This window comes from Dipodomys merriami, unplaced genomic scaffold (assembly GCF_024711535.1).
Source record: "Dipodomys merriami isolate MVZ:Mamm:240054 unplaced genomic scaffold, mDipMer1.0.p SCAF_56, whole genome shotgun sequence".
NCBI lineage: Eukaryota > Metazoa > Chordata > Mammalia > Rodentia > Heteromyidae > Dipodomys > Dipodomys merriami.
In genome coordinates this window covers 2,417,581-2,429,798 of record NW_027206135.1, presented here as the reverse complement: position 1 = coordinate 2,429,798, position 12,218 = coordinate 2,417,581, and the positions used below count along the sequence as shown (strand labels likewise).

General features: G+C 39.3%; 1 protein-coding gene across 3 annotated transcripts in view; it reads right to left on the bottom strand.

Moving 5' to 3' along the window:
- Positions 1–12,218, bottom strand: part of LOC138812167 (copper-transporting ATPase 2-like) — a 69,525-nt gene that overhangs the window by 41,949 nt on the left and 15,358 nt on the right. The window contains exon 1 of one of the 3 annotated variants that reach the window (XM_070000136.1): positions 9,939–10,274. The exons of 1 other annotated variant lie outside the window; for it this stretch is intronic. In XM_070000136.1, coding sequence (XP_069856237.1) covers positions 9,939–10,187 — 249 coding nt within the window. In that variant the 5' untranslated portion in view covers positions 10,188–10,274. Of the gene's footprint in view, positions 1–9,938; positions 10,275–12,218 lie in introns of those variants that run through there. One more of the 3 variants, XM_070000134.1, reaches the window with a different exon arrangement.

Below are 12,218 nucleotides of genomic sequence, written 5' to 3'. Positions count from 1 at the left end.
TTGGGGAGGATTTTTTGCTTTTTGGTTTTTGTTTGCCAGTACTGGAGCTTGATTGAACTCAGGATCTTTCCCATTAAAGGCTGGCTCTCTATTACTTGAGTCACACTTCTACTTCTGGCTTTTTGCTGGTTAATTAGAGATAAGTCTTTTCTGCCCAAGGCTGGCTTTAAACTGTGATCCTCGGATCTCAGCTTTCTGAATAGCTAGGAGCCAATGGTGCTGGGTTCTTTAACAAATTTTAAAGGTTCAGTGATTCAAATTGTAATTCTTGATATTCAAGAAGCAGAAATCAGGAAGATCACAGGTAGAGGCAGCCTAGGCAAAAATTACCAAGATTCCATCTCAACTAATAAGTATGTGCCTATGATCCCAATTGTATAGGAGGCATAAGTAAGAGGAAAGTACTCCAAAGCAGGACCCAGCTCCCTGAAAAAAATAGCAATAATGAGACCTATCCAAAAAATAAAGAAATAAAAAAACTTTTAAGGTTATCTTTTTATCCAGAAAGAAACTACAATGCAGAAAAGAAAATGTAATAAAGAAAAGCAACCTGTCAGGGCCTAACCTTCAGGCCAAATGAGCCACTTAAGCCTGAGTCTTGGCTTCATCCCCTTTAACATCGGTCACCTCAGAAAACCTACATCAGAACACCAACCTTTGCACCGCTTAACTCAAGAAGGTACGATGATGTGGATCCCATAGTGTTCCCCGGCCAGCCTGAGCCTGTTATATGAATCACAGCCTTGCTTAGCTTTACCTCAGAGATAATAATTCTGAGGTTCCAGAGGGAGGAAGGAGAAGGGGGGAGTTGGAAGGAAAATGAATGGAAGAGAAGAGTAAGTGGAAAGGGAAAGTCAGGGTAGGACATAAAGAAAGAGAGAAAAAGGAAAGATCTCATTCAAACTACCTAGGCCAGACTGGTGGGTGTTCATCGCTAAAGCCCAGTGACATACAATCAACGTATTAAACTTCTAGGTACACAGGATACAAGGGCATATACTTATGTATATCTTTAAGTATATCTTTAAGTGAGTTATAAAACACTGATTTTTAAAATATCTGTACATATTTTCCAATTTAAAAATTTTAAATAAGCAAAACAAGTGCTACTCTCTGTGTATATATGTTGTCTGTGTGTGTTGTATGTGTTATGTGTGTTGTGTATGGTACTGGAGATGGAACCCAAGGCCTCTTACATAACTAGGCAAGTACTCTATCACTGACAAAGGGTTATTTTTATAATAAAAATATGCTTTTACAGCTTTAATATCATTTCACAAAAGTCCAAAATGAACTTGCATTAAGGGGTATTTAAATTTACTAGTTCAAAATTTCAGGCTGGTTGTGTCATATGCACTTGTAATCAAGAAGCATTCAAGAGGCTGAGTGAAGCAGGACAATTGTGAGTTTGAGGTCAATACAGACTACCTAGCATGTCTCAAAAACAATACAAAAGCATAGGCATTCATTCAAGTATATATGAGGACCTACTATAGCAACCCCATCTCCGGACTATTACTGCTCCTTGACCAGAGCAAGGCAAAATAGTAATTCTTACTAAGAAAGTGGATGCAGTCTATCTGACAACCCTTGCGGAAAAAAAATAAGTTTGAAAAAAATCAATGACAAATCAAATTAACAAGCTTGAATACACACAGGCATTCAGCATGTGTTATTTTTAACACACAGCAAAATAAAATCCCCAAACTTTCAGTGGACTGGTCTACAAGTGTTATCTCAGAATGCTCACTGCCAGCCTCCTGCCACTGCTCTGAACTTTTCATACTTTTTTCAACCTACAGCACTTTCTGCTTCAAAATCTTCTTTGATAATCTCTAAACAAAGAGTGTTTACTCCTCTCAAACAATGAAGTTTTACAAGGCCAGTCTCATTCAACATACCTTGGAGGTTTTGTTGTTGTTGTTGTTTTTTAATTTGGATGAAACAGATGAATTCAAAACCATAAAGCCCTAATCCCTTGTGTCATTTCCCAGCATTATGATAAGATCATGGTGAAACAGATCTAAATGCAACATTATTATTCCCAACTGGTTATGATGCAAAATTGATCCATATAAACCTATACACTCAGGATTATTTTTTGTTGATAGCTTACAATATAATAGTCAGATCTGATGAAATATTGCAACTTGTACTTATTTTGTTACACAATAACTGCAATATAACAGTGAAGGAATGTAGTGCTTTCTACCTAAAACAACAAGCTACTTTCTAGAAATGGTCAAGTATAGGAGCTGGCTCAGTGGTGAAGCATTTGCCTAGTATGCACAAGGCCCTGGGTTTAATCACCAGCAGCACACACACAAAAAAAATCATAATAAATTAAAATGCTAAGTCTACAACCTGACAGCTACACATAAAACAAATATATTCCTTTACAGGAATTAGCTATATATAAATCTAATACTTTAACAATACTACTATATAAATGCATGATGGACATTGTTAATAAGATATCCTTGGGAAAAGAAGGATGATTAGCTAAAAATAAGGCTATTTTTATGTATTTATGTATTTATTTATTTATTTTTAATTGTGAGAAGGCTATTTTTTTAAACTAATGAAATATAAATTTAAATGAGATACTAGTTCTGACCCACTGCTTGGTAGAAATTTTCAAGTCTGGTGATACCTTTTCAAGTTTAGTGCTTTCCTTTTTGGAAAGCAATTACAAAATGTCTATCAAAATATTAAGTACTCAGAGCACTCCCACTGAAATTCTATAATGCTTATTACATTGATAAAAAATTACATGAGCCACATTTCAATTAATGAAAATTTGGAAACTATCTAAGATTTCTTCTTTAGAGAACTGGCAAAAATAGACTATCCAGCAGAGAGTTATGTAGTAATTTTTAAAATAAATGAAATTACATAAAAAGATATCCACAATAGATCAAAAACAGTAGACAATAGAGACAGAGTTTAGTGATCCCAGGACTCCAGAAGCTAAGGCAGGAGAGTAATGAGTTTGAAGACAACCTGGGCTGCGAATGTGGTCTAATTTTTCTAAGAAAGGAAAAATAAGTAAATTTCTATACTATGCTATTCATCTTTCTGTCCAACCGATACTGTTATTAGAGAAAACCAAAGAATCTACATTTGTAATCCTAGCTATCTGTGATTCTGAGGTCATGGAGACCAGGATATGAGACTGGCCAGGGCAAAAGTTTCAAGAGACCCCCATCTTAACAAATAAAGAGCTGGGCGTGATTCAAGCTTGTCATCCCAGCTATGCAGGAAACATTTGATTTTGTATTTGATTTTGGTACCTTGCATCTTGTACATACATTTATCTAATTTGGGGAGAGGAAGGGCAATAACAAAATGCTGAAACAAGGACACAGGATGACCCATTGCAACAATGATACTCACAAGACACTACGTTGGAAATGAACTTTACAACTTCGGAAGGTGGGGGGAGAGGAGTAGAGGAGGTGGGGGAGAGAAGGGATAGTAGGAGAAAAACAAAGGAGGGGGGTAACAATGTTGGACAAGAAACATACTCATTGCCTTATTCATGTAACTATAACCCCTCTGTATAGCAGCTTTACAATAAAATAAATTTTAAAAAATTTAAAGAAGGAGGATCATAATTCAGGCTGGAAAAGGCAAAAAACAAAATCCTATTCAAAAAAATAAATAATGCAAAAAAGAACTGGACACTTGGCTCTAGAGGCAGAGTACCTATCTAGCAAATGCAAGCCCTGAGTTCAAACCCAAGTACTGATGAAAGAAAAAGAATCTAACCATATATTTTGGAGAAAAGAAAATTAAATTCTAGTGATGCTGACAATGACAATTTCATTACTATAGTAAGCTCCTCCCCTTGGCAATACTGGGGCTTGAACTCATGGCCTCTTGCTTACTAAACAGGTACTTTATCACTTGAAAAATACCCCTAGGTTTTGGGTTTTTTTTAAAATATTTTTCAGATAGGATCTCATGTTTTTTACCTCGCCTCAGACCATGATCCTCCTAATTCTGCCTCAGAATAGTTGGGATGGCAAGCATGTGTTACCATGCCTGGCTAACAGTCACTTTATGTGACAGATAATCCCACTTATCTATTTTTGCCTTCTATTTTAGAAGATATATAGTTGTCCCAGCTGGGCTACCTTAATTTCATATAGGTAAAAATAAAACTCAACCTCATATAACCTACTTTCTAGAAATGGTCAAGTATAGGAGCATAGCTCAGTGGTAAAGCATTTGACTAGTATGCACAAGGCCCTGGGTTTAATCACCAGCACCACAAAAAAATCATAATTAATTAAAATGTTAAGTCCACAATTGACAACCTTGTAATTGTTACCATTGGTTCAATACCTCTAACTTCAGTCTTCTTTGCTGCAATAGAAACTGAGTTCTTGTTCATTCAATAGCTTGATATTAAGGTCAGAGATGGACTGAGACTGCCAGATATGGTATTCAAAGTCAAAATCAGCAGACTAGGACAGGCTGAAGGCATGGCTCAAGTGGTGGAGACTAAGCTAAAAATGCAAGACATAAAACATTCCATATAATCACAAATTATAATACATACATATATACATATATACATGTATGCCCAAACATGCTCACAGAAACATACATTTATAATATAGGGAGAAAATGGTTGCTTTTTCTCCTATTTTTCTGTATTTCCCTTATCTTACTGTAAATGTTTTCTTTCTGTTTTTGTTTGTTTTTATGCCAGTACTGGGGTTTAAGTTCAGGGCCTCATGCTCTCACTCAGCTTTTTCTATTTATAGCCGGCATTTTACCACTTGAGCCATGCCTCTAGTCCAGCATTTGTGGGGGAGGAGGGCTGGTTAATTGTAGATAGAGTCTCTTGAACTTTTCTACCTGTGCTAGCTTTGAATTCTAGTCCTCCATGTCTCAGCCTCCTGCATAGCTAGGATTACAGGTATGGGCCAGAAGTGCCCAGCTATCTGTTCTTTGTTGTTGTTGTTTTTATAACGAGTATATATGACTCTTGCAATCATATGCTTTTTATGAAAAAGTCAAAATTGTCCTCAGACACACTATGGAGCTAACCCAGTCTTACTCAGACAGGATCTGACCCATCTCAGTTAGGAATTCTACTGGAAAGCAAAATTTCTGCAAACGTAGTACTAAAAACAGTTTTTAGTAGTCCATAATTCTATGAGGAAGAATCTTATTCACCTGCTTTGTAATAAGGACTCTGATACTAGAGGAATCCAATACCTACCTCAGCAAGCCCACAATCTTTAACCAACTCTTCCCCAGCCCTCCTTTTGGAAGAGGCTCTACTAGCCTGGGTCACGGTGGGCCCCAGTCACAGGAGATTGTGACTGAACATTAAAAATCATTAGCCCGTGTCCCATACTGAAGCTTAGGAGAACCTTTTGTAAAGTAGCTTACAAATTTTTGTAAATGCAATAATTTAAATATTTTATTTTTTTTTGTTTTTTATTTTCCTTTTTTTTGGGGGGGGAAGAGCTGGGAAAGAGAGCTGGGAAAGAGCTGGGAAAGAGTTTAAATATTTTGAGGAAATGTTCTCACATCAGGTGCTGGGGCAGATCCTAGGAAACAGAAAGCTGTAAAATGAACCACTTAAAATCATTCCAGCCTGGGTGCTGGTGGCTGATGCCTATCATCCTAGCTACTCAGGAGGCTGAGATCTGAGGATCATTGTTCAAAGCCAGCTCCAACAGACATACTTCAAAGACTTATCTCCAATAAGTTGGCAAAAGCCAGAAATAAAAGTGTGGCTCACATAACTGAGCACCAACCATTATTGAAAAAGTTGAGGGAGAGTGTGAGGCTGGAGTTCAAGCCCTAGTACAAGCAAAACACAAAAACAAACAAACAAAAAGAAGTATTTTCAAGCATTTTCCATAGAAAATGGTTAATATTTTCATCTTATAAACATTTGGTTAAAAATATAAACACTAAGCCGGGCGCTGGTGGCTCACGCCTGTAATCCTAGCTACTCAGGAGGCTGAGATCTGAGGATCTCGGTTCAAAGCCAGCCTGGGCAGGAGAGACAGTGAGACTCTTATCTCCAATAAACCACCAGAAAACCGGAAGTGGCGCTGTAGCTCAAGTGGTAGAGCGCTTGCCTTGAGCTGAAGAGCTGAGGGATAGCACCCAGGCCCAGAGTTCAAGCCCCACGGCCAACCAAAAAAATACATACATACATACATACATATATATATATATATATATATATATATATATATATATATAAACACTGGCTCTGAATAGAATAAACAAGTAATATGGGAAAAGCCAGATAAAATGTTGTCATTCTGAAAGAGTCTAAATGATTGAACGACAGTTTAGCTACTGGTTTCAAGTCGTTTAAAGAGTTATAAAATGAAAATTATATGATGACTTTGGAAAGCAAAATAATTAAAATTCACTGAATGTACCATTTACAGATTATACCTGTATATATAGATATATGTATATATATCATATATCATATATATCATCACCTGTTTTCTCCCTAAAATCTTTTCTCTGGACTGCCTAAAAACTACCTAAACTAGATCTCACTACATGATTCCATGCTTCCTGTTATTAATTTTGGCCTAGGAAGAAACTTGAGGGTTTCAGAATTTTCCACAAATTTACCATACCAAAAAGCTTTGTGTTTTTTTGCCATGCTGGCAGGGTCAAACCAAATGCCTCCAAAACATAGTTTTAAGATTTTAAAATAAGCACCTCAAAGCATAATTATGTTCTGGTTGAAGATCTAAAGGCAAAATGAAGACTATTTTAAATAAAAAAATAGTTGCTCGATCACAAACAAGGCCATTCTAAAGCTACCAGCACAACTATGTTTATCGCGGCTTTATTTACCATAGCTAAGATATGGAATCAACCCCAATGCCCCTCAGTAGATGAATGGATCAAGAAAATGTGATATATGTATATATGTGTGTGTATATATATATATATATATATATATATATATATGCGAACTTTATGCCTCCATCAGAAAGAATGACACCACCACATTTGTTAGGAAATGGAAAGACTTGGAAAAAATATATATTAAGTGAAGTAAGCCAGGCCCAAAGAAACATAGGTCCCATGGTTTCCCTTATCTGTAATATCTAATATAAGTCTGGGACAAGCAGAAAAGGTCAAAAGCTATTTACATATGACCATATAACCTGATGCTAAGCAAAATGAACCCCAAGAGACACAAGAAGTTTTATCTTTGTTGCTGTTCTTTTTAATGTACTTATAATGTACTATGTATTTTTTGTTTCTTTGTATGTTCTTCCCCCATGGTACATAATCCCTGTTGTCACTGTATTTGATTCTGGTGTCCTGCATCTTGTATATATATTTTTCTAATTTGGGGAGGAGAAGGGAAATAACAAAATGCTGAAATAAGGATATAGGATGACCCACTGTAACAATGAGAAGTACAAGACAGTATGTTGAAAACAAACTTTACAATTTTGCGGGGGGGGGGGGGAGAGGGGGGAGTAGGAGAAGTTGGGGAGGTGGAGAGGAAAGGGATGGTAGGGGGGGAAATAAAGGAAGGTGTAACAATGCTCAAGAGGAAATGAACTCATAACCTTGCTCATGTAACTGTAACCCCTGTATACAGTATCTTTACAATAAAAAAAATTAAGGAAAAAATGGTTTCTATCATCAATATCTAATCATCATGTAACTTTCACACATAATAAAACCCTTTTCACAAAATTTCTTTTGTTTTAAAGATTTATTTATTTTTATTTTTTGTTATCGGTCATAGGGCTTGAACTCAGGGCCTGGACACAGTCCCTGAGCTTCTTTGCTCAAGCAAGAGTAGCATTCTTACTACTTTTAGCCATAGCACCATTTCTAGTTTTTTGGTAGTTAACCAGAGATAAGAGTCTCATGGACTTTTCTGCCCAGGCTGGCTTTGAACTGTAATCCTCAGATCTCAGCCTCCTGAGTGGCTAGGATTACTAGCACTAGTACCTGACTAAGATTTAAAAAAAAAAAAAAAAAAAGCACCAAAGAAAATCTTACAGGAGGCAAAGTACTTATGATGCTGCTTCAAACTAGAAGAATGCCTTCAAAACTACTTTTAAAAGTTTTTTTAAAAAATTTTTTTATGGTACTAGGATTTAAAATCATGGTCTTAAAACATGCCTCCAGCCCTGGTTATTTTTGAGATTAGAGTCTTGCTTCCTGCTAGTGTGTATGCCTGGGGGGGGGGGGGGGGTGGATCCAACTGTTAAGTTTTCCTATGGTAGCTGGGATAACAGGTTCATGCCTGTTACCTCTTTTGATATAATAGGCTCTAACAGGTTCTCTCTCTCTTTTCTCTCTCTCTCTCTCTCTCTCTCTCTCTCTCTCTCTCTCTCTCTCTCTCTCTCTCTCTCTCTCTCTCTCTCTCTCTTTCTCTCTCTCTCTCTTTCTCTCTCTTTAGAAAACAGCTCTCTTTTGAGGCAGGGTCTCAACTCTGGTCTGACCAGGGTTGGCCTCAAACCACAATTCTCCCAATCTTAACCTTTGAAGTAGTGAGGATTATAGGCATGTGCCACTGGCATCTAGCAAAAGTACTTATTTTTTACATCTGACTACTCAAGAAAGATACCACATAAACCACCAACCAGTGCCACTGGGAAATATTACTACAAGACACCCTTTTTACAAAATGTCATACTGCCCTACTTTTGAATACAACTAACCTTTAGTTGAACAAAAGTTACATTTACTTGCTTAAGAAAGTCACCTTTATTTTATAGGAACACTTTCAAAGTATTAACAAATAAGAAACTGGCTTAAAAATTAAATAAAGCAAACTGGGTGCTGGTGACTCACACTTGCAATCCTAACTACTCATGAGTTTGAATCTGAGGACCGTGGTTCAGAGCCAACCAGGCAAGAAAGTCCATGAGACTCTTATCTCCAATTAACTACTCAAAAGAGAGAAAGGTGGGGGGGGGGGAGAGGGAGCTGGAAGTGGAACTGTAGCTAAAGTGGTAGAGTGCTAGCCTTGAGCAAAAAGAAGATCAAGGACAGTGCCCAAGCCTTGAATTCAAGCCACAGGACTGGCACAAAACATAAAATAAATAAATAAAAGCAGAGACTGAGAATACAGTTCAATGGTGGAACACTTGCCCAGCATGTTCCAGGTTATTGGGTTGATCCCTAGCATCACAAAAGTATGATATACAACTAAAAGGGGCTGGGAGCCAGTGGCTCATGCCTGTAATCCTAGCTACTCAGGAGGCTGAGCTGTGAGGATCCTGGTTCAAAGCCAGCCTAGGCAGAAAAGTCCGTGAGACTCTTATCGCCAAATTAAACACTAGAAAACCAGAAGTGGCACTGTGGCTGAAGTGCTAGAGGACTCACATTGTGCTGAAGAGCTCAGGGACAGCGCTCAGGCCAAGTTCAGGCCCCACAACCAAAAACAGAAAAACAAAAACAAAACCTAAAAGGGGACCCAGCGCCCATGTAATCTTAGCTACTCAGGAGGCTGATATTTGAGAATCTCAGTTCAAAGCTAGCCAGGGCAGGAAAGTCCAAGAGATTCTTATCTCCAATCAACCACCAAAAAGCTGAAAGTGAAGTTGTGGCGACTTAAAGCACAAAAGCTCAAGGACAGCATCTGGGCTCTGAATTGAAGCCCCAGAATAGACACCAAAATTATTTAGTTAATTAATATATAATTTAATTAATTAAATAGGAGGAAAGTATCATTTCTGTCCGACTTGCATATCAGAAAATATGTGCTCCACAGAGGATTACAAAATACCCTGAAAATATGAAGCAACAAGACCTAAATATCACCCCTTCCTCTACTCACCTTGGCTCCTGGACAGTGTGACAAATGTATGTACCCAGATCTTTCATCAGCCCCTCAACACCGAGAGCCACAAAAGCCTCCCCTGTGGATAAGCTGTTCCCAGCCCCTCTGCATTTGTACTGACCTGCTGGGAACTCATTTCCTCAGTTCCATTCAAGACCCTCAGGGGAAATTCTCCCTCCTTTGGCTGGGGAGAATCTTTCTTCTCCGAAGACACTGGTTTGGCCAAACCCCTAGCCCCAGAATTCTTCCTGAAGGACCACCGCTTGTAGACCGACAGCAAAGTCACCTGTGGATCACTCAGAGTTGCCAGGAAGGTTGGCTCGGGGTTCTGGGACCCCTTATCTTCAGCTTTCTCCATCACCAGGTCCATGGTCACAATCACAGTCACAGCCACACCTTCCCTACCCACTAAAGCACTTCAAACTTCAGCAGACGCTGGTTGTACTAGCAGGAAATGCTTTAAAAGTATCCTCCTTGATAGCAGAGGAAGGCACCCTGTGCAAGTGAGCTGGTAAGTATTCAGTCTGGCAGGCAGCCCCAGGAACTTAGGCAGGCTGCACACCACTGTGTACCTATTTGCTTTGTTTATCTATACCCGACCCACCAATCGCAGCCTCTCACTCAGAACACTGCAGGCAGCTCTGTGGCCCTCTGCACACGGCCCAGCCCCGCCTGCATCCAAACATGTGTCCATGAACCAGCACCTAATCGTCTTCCAGAGCTACACACACTTTCCTTTGGGTCCTGTATACAGCCAGAAATCTGGCCCAGAGGCAAGGCAGATAGGCTCTTTCCTTTGATTACCAAACTGCAAGGGTGTTCTTGGAATGACTTCAGCGGCCTCTTCCATAGTTCCAAGGCTGGCTGGGTGCAGAGTACTCGGTAAGAGAAGTATTTCCTAGGCAACATGACTTGCATTTCCAAGAAGGTGTAAGAAAGCTCCATGTTTCCCACAGCTTTGTTTTCCTCAGGACCAAAGGCTTGACTTCAGGAAGAGCTGACTGCACAAACTCACTGCTAACAAGGCTCATTCGCCTTTTATACGTGGCACAACCGCCAGGAACTAATCCACAATTCAGGCTTCTCAGGCTACCTGCTGTTCCACAGGAGGATTAGTCCAAGGAGACACACAACAGTGTGGTAATCCAGGCAGTCGCCTGCTCTGTCGGGCAGCACAGCCTCCCTCCCCACCCCCACCCCACCCGTTCAGACCTCATCCCCCCAGGGGAGAGACAGCTCTGTCAGACACTAATCCATAGCACCTACTGCTGCCAGTGAGTGTGAATCAAGTTGGGGGTAGAATAGCCCCTCTGTGCCCCTCTAATTCCACCCCCCCAAACTAAATGTACTACCTCAGGCTCAATGGGACAGCTGTCCAACGTGGACATTTAGAATTCACGCCCTTCTGCTAAGGTCATTAGGGTCACTGTGAATTCTTCTGCCTTATGAATTGCCCACAATGACCCTCCTTACCATTAAAATTGTTGTCACGGGGCTGGGAAGGTGGCTCAGTGGTAGAGCACTTGCCTTGCATGCTTGAGGCCCTGGGTTCAATTCCTCAGCACCACATAAGCAAAAAGAAAAAAGCCACTGTGACTCAAGTGGTAGAGCGCTAGCCTTGAGCTGAAGAGCTGAGGGACAGTGCCCAGGCCCAGAGTTCAGGCCCCACGACCGGACCAAAAAATAAAATAAAATAAAATAAAATTGTTGTCACTACCCCCAAAAAATTGGGACCCAGAGTCTGTCCTTGGGGTTGGGGTACAGCTCTGTGGTAGAACACCTGCTCAGGATGTTCTACACTCTAAGTTCCATCCCAACATAGCAATTTTAAAAAAATGTGGCAGGATAGGTGAGGAGACAGGGAAATTAGATTATTTTTAATGAATATTATAAATGCTAGGTTAGAAGTTGAAATCAGGGAGCATTGAAAAAATTAGTTAAGCCTCCCTCTTTTTAAATTAGTAGGATTTGAGAGATCTAGAAGGTCTACTTTTGCTCTCTCTTTTTTTTGTTTTTGTTTTTGTCTTTTTTAGAATTGTTATTATACAGGTGATATACAGAGGGGTTACATTTATATAAGTCAGGTGAAGAATACATTTCTTTTTGGTTAATATCACCCCTTCCCTCACTCTCTTCCAGTCTTTCCCTCCTAGCCTCACAGGATTTATAGTTCATCTTTCACATAGTGCCTAGTGAGTACCACCACTGCTTTGTCCATTTCTGTGTCCTCCCTCTTAACCTCCAAAGATAAATGAACAAATGAAATGAAAACCATCAACAAAGAAAAAATTTCTTGTTCCCATTTCCTGGAGTTCATTTTGATAAATATTTTATATGATCAGATGCCTCTCTTTTGAAATGGTAAAATTTTGGCAATTCTGCAAATGGGTACAGAGATGAT